Source organism: Condylura cristata, unplaced genomic scaffold (assembly GCF_000260355.1).
Source record: "Condylura cristata isolate star-nosed mole 26May11 unplaced genomic scaffold, ConCri1.0 scaffold00002, whole genome shotgun sequence".
Classification (NCBI taxonomy): Eukaryota; Metazoa; Chordata; class Mammalia; order Eulipotyphla; family Talpidae; genus Condylura; species Condylura cristata.
This window is the reverse complement of record NW_004567103.1, coordinates 77,796,468-77,821,020: the sequence shown is the minus strand read 5'-3', so window position 1 is coordinate 77,821,020 and position 24,553 is coordinate 77,796,468. Positions and strand designations below refer to the sequence as shown.

Genomic DNA, 24,553 nt, shown 5'->3' with positions numbered 1-24,553 from the left:
AAAATTCACAGGTGGTCCTATTATCATGCCTCTGAAAAGGGGTATAAACACAGGCACCCAATTTAAGGCTATTTAAGATGCTATGGTTATCATTCCTATATTGTTGTAATTTGCTCCAGGGCTGGGCAAGAGCCACTGAGGACTCTCCTCCTCAAAAGTGGTTCCCCTCGACTCTCCCCCTTCTCTGGACAAAGACAGTTATTACCAGGAGTCCCCTGGATGGATTCTTCCCACTCTGCATGCCAGTCTCCTGAATTTTGCCAGAAGTTTCATTAACTTCACCCTCTTTGCTGCTGGTTGAGTTCTATGCTTATTGTAATGTGGATTTCCTCCAATAAATTCCTATTGTAGTTATATATACTGGACTTGAGTCATAAATGAAACTACCCACACTGTGGCAAGAGATTCTGAATCAGATAAAACAAATCTGGATGTTGCTGATCCACATTTTGTATGCCAATTTATAGCATAATGTAATATAAAGACACGAACTAGAACATCTTCCTATATTCAGCAACATTCTCTAGAACTTCAAAAGAATGTATGGATGCTCTCAAAAACAATTCAACAACTTAACATCAGGAAAATACAAATCAAAACCACAAGATACTGCCACACATTGGCTCATCTGAAAAGACCAGAAACAACAAGCATTTGTGAGGGACTGAAAAAAAGGAACCTATGTGCACCCATTCTCATCAATCAGAATGTACACTGTTGGTGGGAATGTAGCCTGGCTCAGCCCTTGTGGAAGGCAGTATGGAGGTTTCTCCTAAAATATTAAAAGTAGGACTACCATGACTCAGCATTTCTTTCAGATATGTACATGAAAAATGCAAAAACACTATTTTGAAGGGATGTATGTCCTCCTATGTATTCACTGCAACTCTTTTAACAAACACCAAGTTATGGAAACAGATGGAGGAGTACATTAGGTAAATGTGGTTTATATACATAATAGACTACACAGCTATAAAAAAACATAGATGAATTCTTGTCATTTGTGACAAAAGGATGGAACTGGAGAGGATGTTGCTAAGGGAAATAAATCAGACATAGAAAGGCCAATACTAAATGTTGTCACTTACATGTGGAATATGGAGAAACAAAGCAAAGTTCAAACCAAACCAAACCAATAACAAGCCCTGGACATCTGATAGCAAAACAGAGGTAGGCAGGCTGAGAATGGAGGAGGGAGGTGTCCCAGTTGAGCATGGTGGGTGATACTGAGACAGTGGGGGTGGGCATGGTGGAATACATACACATACTGAGATTTGAACAAATAGGCCCCTAAAACAATCACAGTTTTGTAAACTAACATTACCTCAATAAACATAATTTGGAAAACAAATAAACAATCAATCTGTGGAAAATGGGCACATGATGGAGCTTTCCTGAGATCTTAGCTATGAACTAGTTTTGTAAGTCATTGCTGCTGCATAAAGAGTTATATTTTACTTCTTTTTTTTTAATATGAAAATTTGGGATTAATGAAGCTAAATCATCTTTAAGACTTAATGATAGTGAAAGCTGTTGAATAAAATTCTCTCTCTAGCATTTAAAAACCCAATCTAAACTGCTGCTTTAATTTGATTTATTTCAGAGAAATAACTTCTATTTTTAAAAGAAAATCAACATAGCAGAAATTAAAATAAATTAAATTTTAATTGCTCACCTTCCCCTTTACCATTTCATATTTATTCACTGATGCAAGAGTAGATCATGAAAAGGTTTTAGAAAATATATTCTGGAAAAGGGTGGAAATCCAGTTATAAGCTCTAACTAGATAAAAAGAGGGTGATTTTAATTTCAAACAACTCATATCAACCAGGAGGATTCCAATAGCTGGTGTGGTCATCACATTGACTCTGTTGTCATTAGAAGTGGCTTTAAATTTGACATAGATGAAAATGTTCAATGTTGATACAGACTGCTTTGTTTTAACAGCATATTGACATTTTACTGATTTGGTGATCAGATTTTTCCATTCATCATAATTTTTTTAATTTCAATTTCAAATATTTTAGCATTACTTATAAAATTATATTTTGTCTTCTGATTAAAAATCACATCTTTTTCATCTTGGTCCCTTGGTCCCTCTGAATTATACTACTAATATTCAACATTTCATATATTTATTTTTTTGTCTTTAATCTATCTATCCTCAATGCAGAAGTTTATTCTTAAGAGAAATATATTATCTGTGATTGCTATATTTCCAGAACCTCAAAAGGTACAAGTTATACAAAAAAAATTCAATAAATATTTAGGAAATAAATTAATTTTATTCCTTGTGATGCTGGCAATCATATCAATAACTATTGAGTAGCAGGTGGTGAGTTAAAAGCTATCTATGCTAATATTGCTTTTGTACCATTATTCTAGCAACCTAGGTTAGAACACACTATTCACAACCAAAACTAAGGTACAATAATAACAGACAATACCTAGAAATATAGCAGAAAAAAAAAAACAACTGAGCTACATAAGTAAAATTCTACTGAAAGTTATAAAAGAACTAAATAAAAAAATATATGACTCAGCTGAAAGCTACATCTTAAGAAGTTTTAAAATTTCAAATAAATATAAAATTGTTTTAATAAAATCTAATTGAAAATATTTTGGGAGAATTTGACAATGTAGACAAAATAAAAAGATTTTGAAACAGAAAAAAAGAAGTGGGGAAATCTGTTTTCAAAAATATCAAAATATATTATCATTAAACATATTATTATAATTAAAGACTACATGACTAGTATAAGAAAGGCTAGCAGCAGGGACATTTGAAAACTTATCATTTAGTTTGTATCACTAATCAAAAGTGTTAGGGTTGACTTTGTTGGTTAAACTGACAAACTTTGAAATCAAACAACTAAATCCTCATCATGTATTACATATGTTGTGTACTCCTTTCTGACCCACTCAAAAACATAAAGAAAACATATTTTTATAGTTATGTGACAATTAAGCAATTAGTACAAAGGATTAAATCACCTTGGAAAGTGTTTGAAAGGTTTTGTTAAAAGACCAGGAAAAACTTTACAACTTCAGTTTTTTAAATAATGTAAAACAACAAATTGAGAAAAGTGTTCAAACTAATATGTGAACAAAATATGCTATTTTTAGTAGATAAAAAATCTCATAATGTTAATAGAGTACATATGTTCACTTACATTAAAATCAATATAAACTAAAAAATATATACCTATATAATTGAACAAATTCAAAAAGATTATAAAATGTTTACTAAACATAAAATCTGAATTTTATGTAAGAATTTCTAACTCCATCATGAATGGAGTAACATAAGTGAGATTTACCTTGTCATGAGAAACAACTAAAAATTTGGCTAAAACAAGAAGTAGAAGTTTCTGAATCAAGAGCCATTGGGTAACAAAGGAAAGTTATTACTAAAGATAGGAAAGAAATCAGATCAGTGTTCTGACTAAAGGGTAAATTGAGGTGGGAAGCATAAACTATCCAAAATAAAGCACATAGGACAAATATGTAAAAAAAATAAAACAATTAGTGAGTGTAAGGACAGCTTCGGATAGCTTGACACACACCTATTTGCAATCCCACATGAAGAGGGCAGCAAAATTTAGTTAAAGCAATAATAAGAGAACATTTTCCAAATTTGATTTAAGTATTAACACTGCCAAAAAAAAAAAATAGAGAGAGATAAGGGTTGGATATATGGAAAGAAAGATAATCCTGATTAAGGAAAGAGCAGAATGAGGGGGATGTACCAGGGGGTGTGCCCCTTGGTTTTATGCTAACACCTAGTGATGGGCGGAGCTAAGCAGTCAGGTGAAGTTCTAAAGCCTGGAAGAAGGTGAATTCAGAGACACATGAAGAAGAAAGGCATGCTTGCTTCTTCATTTGTACTTGCATCAGAGATTTGGGAAATTCATGGACGACAGATGTGTAGAGACATTTAGAAAGACATGTGCTTGAGAAATGTGGAGACACTGACAATGGCAGCTGTTATCTTAATGTGCTGTTTCCTTTAAACCCAGTTTTCTGGGACCTGCTTCAGAACCCTACTCCTATAATCCCCCCCTAGAAGCTCTTCAGTGGCTGCTCTTGAGGCTGACCCTGACTGACTGGGCATTCTATTTGCCCACAAGGGGGATCAAAACATGGGCTGTTTTGGAAACTTATTTCTTCACTTCTCTCTCTATGCATTATGGTAGTTATTTCACACTAAGAGTGGTTTGTTTTTGTGCACACAGATGGCAGGTTCTCTTTAGAGAATACAAGTTTGGGGGTTCTGGAGTGACCCTGGGTCTTATGCTAACAGTTATGGAATGAGTTCAATTCAAAAGCCTGTGTAACAACAACAAAAGGAATAAAGCAAAGTACAAGGCTTATAGTCTGACATAGGAAATGAAACAAGAACTCAAATATTATACATGGTATAATGTCATAAAGTCAATATAAAGCTACTGACAAATTAATGAGGAAAGAATGGTGAATTCTTCTGGGAAAAATTCAGAGAATAGTTTGCAGAGAAGGGACCTTTGTATGGGGTTTAATAACAGAGACAATTATAAGAGTAAAATATGGGCTTAAGGATTGTATTTGAAATAAAAGGTAGGAACAAATATAACAGGTAAAAATGGTGGAATTAATACTTATAAGCAAAAAATGATACCAATTTAAGTATACTGTAGAAAACTTGGAACAATAAGTAATACTTTTTTTTTAAATATCTTAAAGAGCCATTGAAAGTAATAGTTGTATAATTTTTGTATAATCTTGTTTAACTAAAGCATTCTTGTGAAGTATTGAAGTAAAACTGGATATCAAAAGCCAAAAATTGTGTTCTATGTTGACTGAAGTTTATCTTTTATTCTTTCTTCTAGTATCCAGGAGGTAGTTTTAAAATATTCATTGCATCATTGATTTCCTTGTGTTTATAAGCCTACCACTTCAATAACTAGAAATAGGCGGTAATGTCTAGAATATATACTATGTGCACAAAAATCATTTTTAGAAATACTATTATTCTAATTGTTAAACAGTTTGCATGCTTAGAGAATACAAAATTGCTTTCCTAATTCTGAAAGATTTAACTGGAACAAATTATATGTTAAGAAGAAAGAAAGAAAAAAACCCAACCAATTATAAGTTTACTGTTTCAGCTTTAAAACCAAGAGTAAAATGTCCCTCAGAATTTTCAGCAAATAAGCTGGATATAAATGAAAATATAGATGTATCTATGATAAAAACAAGGTGACTTTCCCACCAAAAGGAGAAAATGCCTGATGTGTAGACTGAGTCAAATACTGATGCATGTAAAGCAAATAAGTTGATCAAAGATGGTAAAATCCTGCTCTCCTGCCATGAATCACAACATTTACACTGAATTCTGACAGTCCCAAATTGTTTTATCAAATGTTACATATATCAGGACCATTCAGGTGTTAACTGTTCTTTCTTACATGCTTTTTTGTGTATATGCAGTAAAAAAAACCCATTAGCACCTTAATCACTTAAAACCATAGTTCAGTAGCATCAATATCATTACATTGTATGAAACTGATCTCCAAAATCTTTACATCCTGTGAATCTGAAATTCTACTTCCATGAAACAAATACTTTTCCTGACCCAGGCTCTGGCAACTACTATTCCTTTCTGTCTCCAGAAACATGATCGCCCCCACATATCTCATTTAAATGGGTCACAATGTGCTAGTCCCCTCTGACTGAGGGCCTTAATTGTGCTCCCTGTCTTTAAGCTTCATTCATGCTGTGATATGGGAAAAACTCTCACTGTGTGCATTTTTAAAATGTATCCAGAGTTTCCATTTGTGACACACTTTCCTAGATCTTTAAAAAAATTTTAATGTCTTTACTGTGAGATCAGTGGGCATCCCAGAACCCCCAAACTTATTTGTCTGAGCTAATTTTGGGGGAGAGTATTTGTATTGATTCTCTAAACATTACTGACAAAAAACAACAGTAGAGGCTGGTATACTGCAGATATCTTAAGTGTGAGAAGAGCAGTGGTTTGTGCTGATTTAGATTTTACTTAAAAAGTTGTGTTTATTAAGTAGTTTTTCATGTCCTAATTCTCAGTGTACATCACTCATATTTATGCCCTAAAAATAAAATAGCAGTTACTTTATGCTATATATGCACTCACTTATAAAAAATAAAATATTTTTTTGAAGTTCATGAACATCAAGAATTTGCTTTGTCTCTAGCTAAAATAGTTTTAAGTTCTCCTCCCACTGATCTAGTGAGTTTACATGCTTAATCCTGTGAGATGCAGAAACTAGGTGCTCACTAAATACCTATATGAAGCCTATTTTGCTACTGCGAAAATGATACTGAAATTGACATAAAAATTATTTCAGTTAAGAGTAAATATCTTGCAGAAAGCACAGAAAACATGATTATGCACACTGGATCATCTTTCAGTTTTAAAGTCAAGCAGGTGCTCCCTGAAGTTATTGTGCCTGCTACTCCTTCTGGGAGAGCTCCTTCAAGCGATTAGTAACCCTGGTTATTTATTGCTATGTAGATAACCATTTACCTATCACTTAATCAGAAGGACTTACTTGACCACTTAATTTAGTAACATTGGCCTTTCCTGGAGTTAATCCACTGAATGTTTTGCTGTCCTAATAAGAATTATTAATGTATAAAACTGTTTTTTTTTTAATTTTTTTTTTTTTTGTTCATGATCCTTTTCACCTTTCAAGAAGAGATGCTTCATATATAGAGCAATGTACATTGTTGGTTCATTTACACTATTAGGAACCAATTAGATACTCAATTAATTGTTGCTGAATTAATAATTGAATATATGTAATATTATTTATATGAGTACATTTAAAGAAAAATACAGAGAAAATTATAGTAAAATGAAGAAATAATTACATATGAATGAGGGAATAATTAAATATACATAGCACACACATATGTACATATTCACAACATCTCCACAATTTACCTTTCCATATATGCTTAGTCTTTTGGAGTCAATGTATGGCTGTTTAAGCAAAAATCTACAATGAAAAAGATAAAAGCAGTTATAGCTGGAGTCAAATGCACAGGGGAATTCATTCTTGACATTCAAAGCAAGCAAAATAGCACATAAATCAGATTAGAAATACTTGAAGGAGATACTTTACATAGAAGGAAATAGTTTATAATACTTGAAGGAAATACTTTATATTATATATTCAAAATCTTACTACTTGAAATGATGGTACAATAGTTTTGCTACCTCCTGGTACCTTGCACAAATACTGAATCATCTATGTTTTAGTAGATTAGCCAATTTATATGAACTATTTTAAAGACCCTACTAGCTTTCTCAGGTAATCCTTTCATGCCAGATAATAATATCTACAAAAACTCAAGAACTGTTAATTAACTAGGGAAATAGACATTACAGATTACAGTAAATAAATAATATATAGTTTAATTAAAGTTTCTCCATTTTCATAAATCCAGAGTGAATTCTAATTCCACAGGGGAAGTATGATAATTCTTTTATTATGGCTCCTAGAGTGAAAGGTAATTGAAGAAAATGCCTTTGTTTAAATGATGAAGTTAGATAATTAACCAATCACTAAAATAAAAATCTTTGAGTCAGCATCACTATTATTCTACATGTAGCTTCTGTCATGAACAATAGGGAAATGTGCGCCCACTTACTTCACAGCTGCTATTTGGTCCTTTACTTCCACTGAACCTAACCTTCGATGAATCTCCTGCAAAACTTTCAGACCCTGGAATCCACTTCCTCTGCCATCAAATCGTGCTATGATGACATTATCCGTGTCCAGTAGTACTGAATCCCAGTCAATATGGAACTTATCTGTAACCAGCTGGCCTCCTGGTTCTTCATCCCTGTAAATACCAACACATTGGACCAAAGCAAGAAAAACTGACAATCTGGTAGAAATTTTCTTTCATATTAAATAAAAATTATGGGAAGACTTTTTCACTATTAAAGGTCTGTTAATCCTTGATGATAAAACTGAAAGCACAAATTCCATTTCTTTTATAAAACTGTTAATGAAACTGCTTTGAATGAAATACAAATATGAAACAAGATTTAAAATTGGATATGAAAGATTAATTTAATTCAATTTTTTCAAAAGGAAAAATACATGCACTCCCCATAGGCATTCCTAAAGGATTATTATCAGGTTGACCTATGGGCCCATCTTTATTGGATTTCCTCCACAGTGTGTTTTAGAAATGTCTTGCAGCCAAAGGGTCTAATAGAGAGCAGAGTCAGTTATGGAGACTTGATAATAATTTAACAAGAAATGCACAACCTTAAAGAATGTCAGACTCAAAAAGAAATACTGCATTAATAATTCCTGAATTTTTTTTTCTGGGTGAAATTCTCTCTGCAGAGAAAGAAGTTAAGCAAACAGTGAGGAAAAGTTCTTTTTCATCACTAAAGTTGACAGCAAGGACGGGAAGCAGAACACACTTGTTTGAAAAATTTCAAAGCTAAAAGAAGGATACACAGAAAAGTTGACACCAATTTTCAGCTATAAGTTTTCATATAACAGATTACAATGTCATTATTTTTCAGAATAAAGGAAAAGTTAAAAATCAGATTCTCATAAAATCACATATCATTTCAGTCTAATCCTACATATAATTCAGCAGTTTTCTAGAGGAAAGGTTGAAAGGACATCAAAATACCTAACTGGAAAGACCTCCATTCTCAGTTGGGCTACATTCCAGAAATATCTGTAAAGACACCAAACTCTCTTGCCTTCATATTTACAGAAATGTGTTACCTAGAAACATCAAAATGCAAGCTGATCCTCAACAAGATTTTAGATTATCAGATTTGCTAAAGAGAATAATTTTCAGGTCACATAGGGAATAGGGCAGAGAAAGAGGCTGTGTGGTAGCAGTGAGTTAGGCCACGGAGAAAGTAGGAAATAGGACAAAATATGAATCAACTCAAATGCACTGGACGTTAAAAGTTGAATTGTGGCTCCCAGATTCATAAATTCAATCTCTATGGCTAGGACCACAGATTTTGACTGTGCCTGGAGAGATAGTGGCTTGACAGTGGTGATTAATTTGGACTGAGACTGTTAGGATAGGTCCTAATCCAATTTGACTGGTCTTTTATAAGAAAAAGAAATTAGGGCAGAGAGAAATCTCAGAATAGAGGAAAGAACATGTGAGTAAGTAGCAAGAGTGAAGACATCTGAAAGCTAAAGAGAGGTCTCAGAAGAAATCTGCTGACACCTTGATTTTGGATGACTAAACTCCAGAACTGTGAGAACAAGATTCTGTTAGTTAAGATATCCAGTTTTTGGTATTTTTTAGGTGAGTCTTAGTAAAATAATGTGGTTTAAGCACTTAAGATGATTTAACCATTTTGAGGAAAAAGTTGCCTGCTGCCTGGGTTGCTACTGTACTATGATTATTTCCATAACATAAATAAACTATACCATACCAGATTATTTTGGTATAAACCTACATATAATTTAACACAGCTTTTTACGTGATAGGTTGAAAGGACATCAAAATACCTAAGCTGGAAAGATCTCCATTTTCAGAATCATAATCATCACTCCTCTCTATTTCCACTAAATCTCACATTTAGTGGTGATACTGTAATCCAAATATAGTGCTGCTTTGTCTAGAAGTACTCTAGTATTTTATTATTATTATTTATTGTCATTTTTACAACTGAGTTCTTTGTTGGACTATCTGGACTCTACCTATCCTGTGTTTTGTGAGTGAGAATTCTAATGGGCCACTGCAGAAAAAAAGTCTGAATTGATAACCCCCCCCCCCAGTCTAAGGTTATCTACTGTTTGAGAACTAGCATGAATTATTATGAACAGTGTTTGGTGCATGGAATTCAAGAAAATTCTTGTACTAGGCACTTACGGGGAAAGTAGACTCAGAAAGAAGCTTCAATTGGAAAAAGTTAAAAAAATTGCTGAGTTTATATATAAACATTGTATTTTGAACCTTGGGGATTTTTTGTAAATATTAGAAAACAAAGCAAGATTTACAGAAGATGATATACCAGGATTAACTTCAACCTTTAAAGCCAAATAAAAAATACGACACTGCTTCCCAACTTCACTTTGAATATAGGCAAGAAAATAACACTTTAAGACTCAGTTTCTTTCTTTCTTAAAGATTTCTTTATTTATGCATACAGAACTGGGGTACAGCCCAGAAGTGCAGGGGTGGTGAGAGGATTCACCAGAAACAGAGTGGGGAGCAGAACAGGCAGATTGATGAAGTACACTGCTGAGGGAGCAGTGGGTGGGTCAGGGGAGATCTGCCATGTGGATCACCTCCAGGACAGGAATTGAACTCATGCTGAAGTGGCTTTTAGCTTCTTAGTGTGTGCTTTAACACGCTGTGCCACCAGGGAGGGCCCAGTTTCTTTATTTTTAATGAAGGTAAATTACTGTCTTTCTCCTTCAGAATTTTGTATTTCTGAATAGTTTATGAAATAGATCAGCAGTATAGAACTATTATTAGCCAGTGAATAATAGAAATGCTATTACACTTAAAGATATTTTTTTTTACATTAAGCATATTTATTTCACTTCAAAATTCAGAATATATATATCGAATTAAGGCCAATTATGCAAATTTTGTGGATGAAAATATTGTGCCACATTGTATGAACTCATGTCAGAAAGTCTTCCACTTTTTAGATGTACCAATGATAGCTGAAGAAATTAAAAGTTATAATGAGCAGGTCTCTTGAAGTGTTTATTAGAGTAGTGTTTATTAGCATAGTGTAAGTTAAAAGGCAGAATTTTCCAACTTTAAACACTAGCAGCAGCAGCCGTAAAGTAACTTTGTAGAATGTTTTGCTAATTTGGAAGATATAATTTACTCATTTACATATGACCCACTGCAGTCTTCACAGTTATTTTAGGAGTTCACAGCTATGTTAAATTTAGACAAAACATAAGTAACTTACATTTTGTGGGCATAATATATACATTATGTTAAATATAGTTAATAGCATGGCATACCTTTTCAAACTACCTGTTTTTATTTTTTCCAAACAAAAAAACCTTCAAATTTCTGCTGCTTGCAATACCTTTTCTCTAAGTTTTCATGTTTAACTTCAACTTTGTCTTTGCAAATTTTCATGTTATAATACAGTGTTATAAACACATTATCAGATAATGATTTGATTTTTCTTTCAAGTTGGGTGCTTTGTGCTATCTTTTTGATGTGTAATATAGGCATATCTGTTTTAAAGTGAATGATAAATTAATTTGGGTTTTAAAGCTAAATACTGCCTTTGTAAGAAACAAGCCAGTTCCTTGAGGGAATAGGGGTGGAGACTGTTTGAAAAATGCTAAATGAAAAATATCAGATATATTCCTGCAAATAGGCAAGAAAATACTACTTTTTATGTGTGCAGGTATAACAGGATATTTGGTAGCAGAGATGACCAGAGGAATGCAGTGTAGAACAATTCATCCATTACATAATGATTTCTATGACTTGAGTATATTGACTATGCTAATTGGTGAGATCTAACTCATTTGGCTTCAGTTTCTTATTCTCTGAGTATCTTTGCCTTATTCTCGTTACATTATTGACTTTATACTGTTTCAGAAATTGCTAGGAATCCTTTGAAAGGAAGATGTTTCAAGGTGAAGAGGAGGGCATATATTTTGTAGAAAGTTTAAGGTAAAAAAGAACAATTCCATCTGTTTTAAGCAATAAAAAGTTCACAGCAAGATGAAACTTGACTATTTCCTACACAGGCAACAAAATCAGATTGCAAACTTTTTCCTAGAAGCTAAGGTCCTCGAGGGTAGTCTGCAATTATTTCAATATTTCTGACAGTGAACATATCTGTATGTATGTATGAAGAGCTTAGAATATGAACATGTAATAAAATATAAAAAGAAAGGTAGGTGAAAGACACAATATCCCAATACATTCTAAAGGGCAGAATAAGCTACATCTTTACTACATAACAAAATATCACCTATACAAAAACTGAATTAAAGTAAAGCAACTGGTTCAAACCACATGACTGGTGAGATTCACAAAGTGTTACTTAAATTCATGAGGGAGTTGAATTTATCTTCAGAGTACACAGATAGATCCTGACTTTAGTATGAGTTACTCTGCACAACTATACGTCCTTTATTTTTTTTAGTTAAAATCTATCACACAAGGGCCACCCTAGTGGTGCAAGGGGTTAAGTCTCAACACTATGAAGTTACTGATAGCCACTGCAGCACCGGTTTGATTCCTCTCCGGAGGAGCTGACCCACATGGTGCAGCAGACTTCTCCTGTCCCAACTGTTGATCCTCTCAGCAGTGTATTTCAGTTGAGGCACCTGTTCTGCTTCCTGCTCTGTCTCTGGTGAATCCTCTCACCCCTCTGCACCTCTGGCTTTCACCCCAGCTCATGTATGTATAAATAAATAAAATAAATCATAAAAAATAGACTGACTTCAGCTGCATGAGTGCTAGGTAAACACTAGAATTACTGGGAAACCAAGTTTTTAATTATGTGTCATATATAATAAATTAAAAAAAAAGAGTGTATAAGAAAAGAGTAAAGAATGTAAGGAAGGTACGGTAAGGGAATGGAAAGTGCGAGTTCCTCATCACACTAATTTTATCAGAAAATGAATTGTCAATGAGTCCTCTTTAGGACAGAATTCATTTTCAGATAAAACATGAATTTGACATAAAATACTAGCTTTAAGAAATAGACCTCTTTTCTTATTCTGAGTTTACAGAAAATTTTTGTTGGTGATGACTTAGTCATCACAATTAACACGTGTATATCTATATCTAAATATTAGTAAAGTTTGCCCTCTTTAAAGCACTATATTGAAAGGCATTGACTGAGGGTCTTGCCAATCATTTCTCTCTTCTCATCTTTCCACAGAAATACTCACATATATGTGCAGCATCAAACCATACATCCTATTCTGATATACTACTTTCTAGATAACAGAATGTGTGACATAGACATTAGGTATTTTTTTGAGGATCTTCCCCCCAATTTTTTTTTCATATTAAAAAAACTGCTCAGACAATTGAATTTGTGTTTCATCATTATTAATCAATTTGAAGTTCTGAACTGGGGGGGGGTAGTTGGCATTAATAAGATGGAATTTGTTTTACCCTCCACCTACTTTTTTCATTTCTTTCCTTTTCCTTCTATATTTTATAGAATAGCCTCCTTCCTCTCACGGTCAATTTCTGTATAAGGTACTCTTCCTTGTCTTGAAGGAAATTTTATTTTATTTTGTTCTTTGATTTCTCTCAAATAGAAGCCAGAGAGTGTTTCCTGAGCATGATACAAAAGCAATGTAACAACTATCATTAATGCAATGAAAAAAAAAAAACAGCTCTTTAAATCAAAGTTACTTATATTATAGTAGAAAGCTGCTACATACAAAAAAAAAAAAAAGAAGCAGCAAAGCTTGTCATTGTCACGATGCAAGTTGAAGTGCTGAACAGCATGGATATTAATGATCCTGATATAAAATTCAAGAATGGACTGTTAATATAATCCACACAAAATTAACCTCATGATAAACATCTTAGCACATGAAAATTTCAGAAGAATAGGGCCACAGGGATACCTTGAAACAAAATGATGTGATAAATTGGGAGGAAGCTTGAATCTTCTAGTCATCTCTGCTGTCAAAATCTTGCTACATTAATTCTAGTACATTGGCCACTTTCCAATTGGGATAATTTTTAACAGAGTAAGGATATAGAAAGGGAAGGGATTTGGTGATTTTTACTTTTAGTTACTGGAAATGGAAATGTTATCACAGAGCTAGACCAGCATTTGAACTACCTTTGACTTTTTGAGAGTCACCTATAAATCATTCATAGTCAGAAGAAAGTTCAGCATATGTTATAGACAGATTAAGAATAGGACTGTGTCTCAGTGTGCTCAGTGTGTGTGTGTCTACACACATATGACTTACATAAATCTCATACAGTAGGTTTGCTTAAAATTGTAATGGAGAATTATCTATATGCTGACTTTAGAAACATTGCCATTCTGGATGAAATTAGCACAGCTTATGTATGGCTTTAAAAAAATAAAAGAAGCAGGGAAAAATCTCTTCAACAACCATATTTCTTCATTTTCTCATGGAAACTACTATTCAGCAATGTAATTCACTGAGTGTAAAACTGAGTCATATAATTTGAGGGATTTGCATCAGGGATGATGACGGATATGGAATCCTGCAAAGGACACTAACTATAAGCAAACTTTGAGCCTGTATTTTCCTGGGTAGGGCATCTTTCACCTCAATAATGTATAGTAATTATTCAGGGCCTTAAAAAAATAACTATAGTATCCTTTAGCTGTTTTCTAAAGTAAATTTATCAGTTGAAAAATACCTGTATTGACACAAGCAAATTTTAATCTCTTTACTTTGTTGTGCCAATTAAATAACAATAATAATCTTGAAAGTGATAACTATGGACAAACATTATTATTACAACCACTTTATAGTTTAATAAACTGAGAATCACTGAGGTAAAACAACTGAAAATCAAGGATGAATAAATAATATTTCTCTCTGAGACAACATAGTGATAATAGTTGACCCCAGGAAAATATTAATTTGCTACTTTTGCCATATCAGCAAATCCTACTCTGAAACAAAATTGGAATTCTTAGTCAGAATATAATTAATAATTTAATCCGTATGAAACCATAATATTACTCACATCAACCATTAATATCTAAGATCTGTGATAACAGAATTCAAATAACACAAATATGTATGGCATAGAAGTGATTTTATATATTTATACATATGTGCATAAATTGTAAATTTAAAGAAATCATCAAAGATAATGCATTCTATACACATTTGTTGCAAATTTAGAATTTATATTCTCGAGCCATTTTCTCAATATATTAACTTTGACTTTGTACAATTGTACAATTAAAACAGTACTTAGAAATCAAGCTAGCAATTATGATGCATTATCTATGGATTGTGAAAGAACAAGGTCCAATTTGTTCGAGAAAAAGATGAAAAGAAATAATCCCCTTCTCTTTCCATTACCTAGATTAAATGCATGTTTTGTCTTTCCTTAATCAGTTCTTGTATAGTGTGGGTACATTTACCTTCCACTTAAATGAGGATGATTAACAAAAAGGAGAAAAGTCAGAAACTTAAAATTTAAGCTTTGACTATCATTACATGTAAAAATAATAATTATTACTCTTTGAGCTATCTCTGGTCTGTATCAAACATATACATGTGTTTATTAGAAACTAAGACTGAAGTGGATATGTCTCTGGTATGAACAGATGAAGGATCAAAAAATGCTATAGAGGCTTTAAAATATATCAATTTATTTTTGTAAAACAAAATCTTCTCTCACAAAAATCTATGAGTCCACTGAATAAACACAATGAAAAGACTTTCCATAAACTAAACATTTTGATCAGAAATCAGAATTTTATGAAATAGTCTGGGCCTGAACTGTATCTCTCATGTGGGAATCTAGGAAGTTACAATTCCTTTAAACACTATTTTATGCTAAACATCACCCTTTTGCTAGTGGAAAATATCTCATAGAAAGTATTGCAAACTGGTAAGTGGAGAGAACAAAAGATTAGTTAAAAAGTGATACTAGAGAAGTCTATATTCTTTTCAGTGAGTATTTTAGAACATTTGCCAACAATAATTATTCATATCATAACTAGGCAGACAGTATTGCAGAGTAGAAAAAAAAACAATGTTTTGGATCCAAAAAATAAATTAATGAAACTTGAGTTCAAACTCTTATTGGGAAAGCTTTCCACAAGATTCTGGAATTAATATACAGGCCATATTTTAGATGTGGCTTTCTTGTGTTAAAATGAGGCTAATGCTGATCTTGCTTGGCTTCTGAAGAATTAAAGGTCGTAGCTATACAACTTTTGCAGAAATCCATTTATATTTTAACCAATAAATGGTAACTAATATTAAATCCAATCAGTTTTAGAAAATAAGACAAATAATCAAACATCAAATAATGGGATGGACATCAACCATTATTTAGCAACATCCAGAAAATTTGTAAGAGAAATGAGAAACTCAGTTCATGCTTTTCTGAGTAGGAAACTAAATGCAGAGAAATTAATTTATTCAAACTTCTGAATCTAAACACCTAATAAATTCTAAAATTACTTGTTTTTCCATCTTGACCTTCTTCCTGATGGCTAATTCAGGACTGATTTGTTTGCTTATTCATTCACCTACTCATGGATTCAAATATTCATTCATTATTTACTAATCACAAATATTTTTTCATCCAAAGGTTTCATAGTTTAATAGAAGAGACAACAAAATAAATGCTGTAATCTAGAATGGTTACATGCCATAATAACAGCATATATAGAATTAGATGAAAACATAACTTATATTAAAGTTTTTCACTTGGAAGAGGAAACTAAATATAATGGAAGATTATGTAAAAAGTTACAGAGGAGTGACTAAGAAGTTGGCATTTTCCTGAATAGAGTATCTTTTAAACATCTACAGACTGATATTATACTAGGTGATGAGGGAAATTAAATGAATAGATATTTTAAGTAAAAGACAACAGACATGTTAAATCAGAAACTGATAAAGAATTTAGTAAGATGTTCTAGGAATGTGGATTTTTAATAAATAATGTAAGGATCTTGGCCAGCAGAACCACATCCAGAATGAACTAAAAGAGAAAAAATAGAAAGTGGAAAATTAACTAAGAGAGAAGAGAGAACAATAAAGAACAGACATTGCATCTAGACATCAGGGTAGCAGATTAGAATAAATATAAACCTCTAAATGTGATGTCCTAACATGGGACATGAAGAAGAATGTAGAATTTTGCATATCACCACAGAGCAAGACAACAATAAAAATGCTATTAAAATTTTTAAACAGTATCTATAGTGTTTGTGGCAAGCAAATTGTATGAAAAAGAAAAGGGATGGTGTCTTGATTGTTGGAAATGAATAGCTAATTTCACTTAGTATGAATTTATCAATGATTACATTCTGGTATTTAAGAGAATATATAGAAAAGCTGACAAATAGTTTACACGCATCACCCATTTGTTGAACATTGAAAATGTCTACATAGTTATTAATGATTCTCTTAATTTAGAATGGCTTAATAGGAAAATTGTAATAGTTAACATGTTCTTATTTTTCTAGACATCATCCATTTATATATTCAATACATATCTGTGGAGTAACTAATTGTAAGAATTAGCTGCTCTGAGGAATACACACATAAATTAGGTATCATTTAATATACAGAATGAATAAAATATATTTTAACATTTCTATTTTATTAAAGTACTGAAATAGTGATAAGCCATTCTTTAAATCATTGCTCTAACTACTGGCTTGCAGACTGCAGAGCATTGGTTCAATATCTAGTGGGAGTCAGAAAATCCCTAGATAACATATAAAAGCATCTCTAAGAAAATAACCACATGGTTCAAGTTATATGGAACAGTTTGGAGAGAATGTTATCTCTGTAAGAGGAGGCAAAATTTGGGATTTTTAATAGGATATGATGATGGACTGATAAGAGGGTGAAAGAAAGCTTCAGGAAGATAAGACTTGATGGATTGAAATAGAACAAATATTGATGAGATTTATATGGAACCACAAAAGAACCTCAAATAGCCAAAACTCTCCTGACCAAAATGAAAGAGACTGGAAGCATCACAATCAGACTCCAAGCTATACTACAAAACCATAATAAACAAAACTGCATGGTACTGGAACATGAACAGACATACAGGCCAATAAATTTGCATAGAAAATTCAAATATAAACACACAGGTTTATGTGCAGCTACTTTTTGACAAAGGAGCAAAGAATATGCAATGGAAAAAAGAAAGTTTGTTTAGCAAATGGTGCTGGGAAAATGGGACTGCTATGTGCAAAATAATAAAGCTAGACTACTATATCAGACCACGTGCAAAAACCAACTTGAAATAGATTAAAGAACTAGACCCAAAACAATTAAATATCTAGAAGAAAAGGTAGGTGAAACTCTGCATGACATACACCTCAATAATATCTTTAAAGATACATCACCCAAAGCAATGATAGTGAAGAAAAGGATATATAGCTAGGATTACATTAAGTTAAAGAGCTTCTGTACAGCAAGAAAGAGACACTACACAAAACAAAAAGACACCCCACTAATTGAGAGAAAATATTTGCACATAATACTAATGACAAAGGACTGATCACAAAGGTACATATAGGGCTGATTAAACTCAAGAAAAATAAAGTAAATGACCCTATCAAAAAATGGGCAGAAGAACTACAAAGACACTTCTCCAAAGAAGAAATGCAGGTGGTAAGAGCAGGCATATGAAAAAATATTCAACATCACTTGTAATAAAGGAAATGCAAATTAAAACCACAATGAGCTATCATCTCACACCAGTGAGAATGACACATCTTAAAACAACTAGCAAGGTGAGGAGGATGTGGAGAAAAAGGAACTTTCTGACATTCCTGGGGAGAGTGCAAGCTGATACAACCACTATGGAAAGTTATTTGGAGGTTTCTCAAAAGGCTAAAAATAGAGCTTCCATATTATCCCACTCTTAGGTATCTACCCAAAGGACACAAACACATTGATTCAAAAAGACACTTGCACCCCCATGTTTATTGTTGCTCTATTTATAATAGGGAAGATATGGAATCAACCCAAATGGCCCTCCAAAATGAGTGGATTAAAAAGATGTAGTACATATACACAATGAAATATTACTCAGCATTCAAAAAAGATAAACTCATGCCTTTTGCAGCAACATGAATGGAGCTAGAAGGGATCATGCTTAGTGAAATAAGTAAGAAGGAAAAAGAAATTTACTGCATGGTTTCACTCATAGTGAGTATAAGGGGTTGGGGGAGGAAAAAAAGAGACAAACAAAGGTAGTAAAGTAAAAATGAAAACAATGAACAATTATAAATTAGAGACACTTTATGGGAGTGGAAGGGAGGAATGGGATCAGAACTGGGGTGGGAAGAGTGCACTAGTCTGTGGTGATGGCCTATGGGTGAACTGGTGGTGGGAAGCCCATGGGGATTATAACAGAGATGAAAAAATATGCACAAAATGAAAAATGATGTAAAAAATGATGTAAATATATATATATATTTAATTAAATAAAAATAAAAAAAAGACTTGATGGATCACAATTAATTCATTAGTATTTTAAGGAAGATAAACTCAGGGAGAGAGAACAAAGCTGAAGGAGGCATGGCAGAGTTTGTTACACTTCAGAAATTAATACAACTTATTGAACAGTCAGTGATTTCCTAGGTTAGACCTTTCTCATGTGTGGCATTGATAAGCTGAACATGAAAGAACACAAAGTAGGAAGAGATGGTAATTCCTTAGCATTGAATGTACCTCTCTAGCTCTACACTGTTTCTTTTCATGGAGACAACTAACAACAAAAAATTCAAACTTCACCTTTTACAATAGCACATTTGTACGGATTGCTGCCTATCATGATCTAAATATTTGTATTTACTTACTTATGATATAAACACCTATCAGTAAACATCAAATAAACATCTACCAATAAATATCAATCTTCATCCTGCAGCACTAAGAGGATTGATTACAGGTTAGTCAGTAATTTTCCTATATGTCTACTAGGCATTTGACTATACTACACAAATCTAAAACACTATATTTTAAGATACTTATAAACTTTTTACTACACCACAACCATTAGCACAGCTTCTTGCACACAAAATCAACATGTAGTGAGTGTTGTACTAAATTACTTCTACATAAACAGAAAATAAGAATTACACAAACAAGAACAATTCAAGGTAACAAATGCTGCAATAAATGTAATTAGATCATTAAAGACTCCCTATGAAGTTAAACATTTAGGCATCTAGAAAGAACATAGGAAGAGTATGAAAGGAAAAGGAGGTCTTGACCTTATAGAGACCACTACAGGTTGAGGTCACTGAGATACATTTGTAGTGGCAATGCTGCTTAGATTTACCACTATAGTAAGCTACTCTGTTGCCAGTAGTTCAAGTGCATTTTCTTTGAAATTAGGCTTGGTTTTTAGAAAATATGACTACAGAGGGCTTCATGGTAAGTTGTCTGGTGGCAGTAGGAACATTCTTCTGAAGCTTCATAGTGATGATTTAGCAGAAAGGGGATTCCAAATTGCCAGAAGCTACTTTCTTCAAGTGTAATCTACCTCCTACCTACTCAGGTTATCTCCTGCAGCCAGTCTCATTTAGTCATGGAATTTCCTAGATACAAACCCATCTGTCTAGGTGAAGAAATAGCTCACAGTGTGCTGGGCAGTAGATACAGTGCACAAAACAGCAATGAAGTAGTGATACTAAAATCATTAAATCATCTTTTAGCTGCATTTGCAGTCTATTCACGATTCCTCTCTAATTTTTGTTTTAAGAAAAGAAAAGTTTATCATTCTTCTATTATATTTCAAAAGAAGGGAGACTGCTGGTCACTGAAAAGAATACTATACCTTTAAATGATAAGCATTCCAAGAAAACACTTAAAAAATGTACTTAGGACATTCTGTACCATAAAGTTTTCCAATCATAAATATTTTAGGGATGATCATGCCGATTAAAAAATAATAAATATAAAATCCAAAAAGAAAATTTCTCAGTTTGGTTTTGTAAATCAGAGTGTAAAACTTCTGAAAATTTGCCTCTAAGAAAAAGACAGCTTGGATAAAATAAATTGATATTTAGTATTCAACACACAGAAAGCAAATGATAAATTAATAGCTATTTTCACTCTTTTTATCAATTAAAGACATGGAAAACTAAATTCTGAATCCGACTACATTATTTTGCATTTTAGTAATGTAAGATTATTAAATAGTAACTGACACCAAATTACATAGCTATATTGTAAATTTAAACATGAAAATACTACTAATAACTATAAAGATGGTTATAATTTTAAACACAAAGTTTAAGTTTTTACTACTATTTGCTATGGTAAATGTTTTTTATAAATTGTCCATATTTTTATTTCCAATATATTTATAAGGAAACCGAAACTTAGAAAAATTGATCAATGTATTGGAACATCTTTGAGCTGAGAGGTAAATCCAGTTAAATACTCAAGTTAAAATACTGAAACTCTACTACCCAGCCACTACAAAGACCTGGCTAGCCCTTTTGAACAAGAAAAAATGAGCTTTGTGTTAGTTCTTATACTCTTACTGAATTTAAAATCACCCAGACTAAAACATAAATGTGATGCCAGGACAAGCTATACCAGAGGAAATCTGTAATTTTCAACAGAAAAATCTGTAACTCTTGTATTCCCCCCCCTCCAAAGTGTGTTACTTCTCTGGAGCCAGTGGCTACACAAGTGGGTATACTTGTCCATATATCAATCTGGGTATGTGCATCATACTTCAAGGAAGGATGCCAAGTAGAGTGTCTTTCCCTAAGACTCAGCCCATTTTTGGAGAGAAACAGAAAGTGAGGTACAGTGTTGAGAAAACTTAAGATTCAGTTTTCTAAACATGGGAGTTGCTTTCTGTTGACCATTAATCTAAGAAAGAAAAGGGACAGGAGAGATACAACTAGTAACAATAGTATCAGTCATGGAGATGTTTCCTCAATGTTGTACATAACTGATAAATGTTTTACATAACTAATAACACGTGGACATAGGGCTTACCTGCAACAACACAGATATATGGTAAGGACTTTACCCTAAGTGAAATAAACCAGTCACAGAGGGACACAAACTTCATGATTCCACTTAAAAGAGTCATTTAAAATGACTTAAGTTTACAGAAACAGAGTAGAAAGTTGGATACCAGGTGCTGAGGGAGGGATAATTGGAGAGTTGCTACTCAGTAGGAATCACGCTTAGTAAAATAAGCCAGGAAGAAAAAGAAAAATACTGGATGTTTTCACTCAAAGCAGGAGTGAAAGGGATCAGGAAGAGAGGGAGAGAAAGAGAGAAAGAGAGAGAAAGGGGGAGGGGAGTGAGAGTGAGTGAGTGAGTGAGAGAGAGAGAGAGAAATATAATACAGTAAAAATGAAAACAATGAACAACTATAAACCAGAGATATTTTATGGGGGTGGAAAAGGTTGTGGGATCAGAATTGGGGCGGAAGCATGCACTGGACTATGGTGATGGCACATGGAGATTACAAATTAGATGAAAAATGCACAAAAGGAAGAATGATGTAAACAAATAAAAAATTAAAAAAATGTTTAAAGGACTGATCCCATGTTATTTATATGCTCATGCCTTTATAAATATATTATAAATATATAATATAATTTTCATTTAACAAAGGTATCCACAAGAATGAGAATTATATACCAATATAATTTGGGGGGGGGAGAGGAGGAGAGAGAGAGAGAGAGTGAATAGGGCTTCAGTAATTGCTAAGAAGACATCCACACACCATACTCTTGGTATCATTATTCCCAGTGGTAACATCAAGTTCTATTTGGGATGCAAGAAGCACAAAAAGCTTACATATTTTTCCTTATTAATAGTGGTAATGTCCTTGAGTAACTCACACAACTGACAGATGTCCTGGCTAACTATACACATAGGACTTCTGTGTATGTGTGTTTTAATCACTCTGCTGTCATGTGAGGCATAAGAAAAATTATAAAATCCTTAGATTCCTTTATTTCAAAAACAAATAAAATACTTACATTATTAACAGAAGAGCATACTGGTTTCGGTCCGTAAAATCTTTGGGAAAGGACAACTGTAAAGGAAGTTCTTTTAAAGAAAGAGCAAAACATTAAAGATGGAGAGTCATTTACATGTGAAACTACAGATAACAGAGAAAGTTGTTCGCAAATAAGATAGCATGCACAAAACTTTACCATAGTCGTCAATATGAAGCATTTTAATTTCTGACTTTAATATCTTCTTCTTGAGAATAGCTTCCTTCCGCATAGAATTATTTTCCAATACAAAATATTCTATAAATCAAAAAGGGGAATATAAATCATTAACTTCTAAGTATTGATCAAGAATCAGTGAAACACAATAAATAATTCAACATCTGTTACCATTTGGTGCTTGGGAATAATTAATTCTCCTGAATTAGTAACAACAATTTTCAAACAGAGCTTCCTTCATCAAGTGAGATTTTCTCCACTTGCACCTAGACCTGGGATTAGCATTTACATTGTCAAATGCAATTCTCACATGCAACTACCCTTCTAAAGAATATTAACATGACTACAAAATTATCTACCACCCAATAACATGAAAATCACAGTGTCTGAAGTTTAGTACAATATTAACAGGCATGCAAGAGATGAGGAAAATGTCACCCAAGATGAGAAATTAATCAATAGAAATAGCCCAAAATGACACAGATGATATAATGAATAGTCAATGACATGAATAAAAATATTATAACTATATTGCATATATACAATAAAACAAAAATGAGGCTATTAAAGAGAAATATGATAATTGAAGAGACCCAGGTTAAATCTCTAAAAATAAAAGCTGAAGAATAAGATCCAGGAAAACAACAAGATTTAAGATAAAAAATGGGATTCAGAGCATTCTACATGCTTCAGAAGAAAACATCAATGAATTTTAAAACATAAAATACAGACAATGGCAAAAGAAAATAATACAAAGGAAACAATTGATAAAACATGAAGGGACATTGGTATTTAAGTAGAAATTTGACTGAAATTAAATTTATAGATTTATTGAAGAAATTTAAATGCTAAAATAGTTATTTAATACATAGTATGTAGGTGTATCCATTAAAGTCTTCAATTCCTCCAAGCAATGCTTGCTTTTATATTTAGGCAACTTTCAAATTTTTATTAGATTTATTTTTGGCTCTTTTATGATTTCAGAGTTATATTAACCATGATTTATAACTACTTTTAAATTCTGTATTATACTGTACTTTATAAAATAGTTGTTTTTTCCCATACTGACTCTACTTCTAACCATGATAAAGTCACTCATGTCTAATAGTTTTGTGGATGTGTGTAAACTTCATTGTTGATTTGTTCTTTGTTTTATTTACAAGTATGACTTCAAGAAAGAAACACAGCTTTTATACTGGTATTCCTATTTTTTGCTCCCTTTCATAAGGGAAATCCTCTGATACAAAATTGCAGTGAGACCTGACATTCTAACTTTTCTCCAGTCTTGTCACTCAACAGTATGTTTGTCAGTAGAAGTAGTTGAAGTATTTTTGTAAGTTCTAAGTAAGTATGATTAATACTGACCTTATATTTTCAAGCTTAGTATACACCTAATAAATGTTGCATAGGATGCACGAGTGGAACTAATTGGAACAGGACTTCTCTAAATAGGAGGAATGTTGTGAATTAAAATTGTTAGTAAATAAGGGGATATTTATATATTGTCTTCTTTTTGTTTGAATGTTTAGCATGCCATGTCTTTTATCTCTGAATTAAGATGTTAAATTTACTGTATCAAATTACTTTTAATTACCCCATTGCTATCACCTCTATTGACAATCTATTTCATTCATGAAAATGGCAGTGATACAC

The 24,553-nt window shown here is 32.7% G+C and overlaps 1 protein-coding gene across 3 annotated transcripts in view; it reads right to left on the bottom strand.

Annotated features, from left to right (window-relative positions):
• The window catches only part of DPP10 (dipeptidyl-peptidase 10 (non-functional)), a 1,217,772-nt gene that overhangs the window by 13,691 nt on the left and 1,179,528 nt on the right, over positions 1-24,553 (bottom strand). For all 3 annotated transcript variants that reach the window (XM_012726412.1, XM_004674706.2, XM_004674707.2), the window contains exons 18-21: positions 22,883-22,981; positions 22,706-22,775; positions 7,675-7,869; positions 6,965-7,019 (exon numbers count right to left, since the gene is read on the bottom strand). In XM_012726412.1, the coding sequence (XP_012581866.1) occupies positions 6,965-7,019; positions 7,675-7,869; positions 22,706-22,775; positions 22,883-22,981 (419 nt within the window). The remainder of the gene's footprint in view (positions 1-6,964; positions 7,020-7,674; positions 7,870-22,705; positions 22,776-22,882; positions 22,982-24,553) is intronic.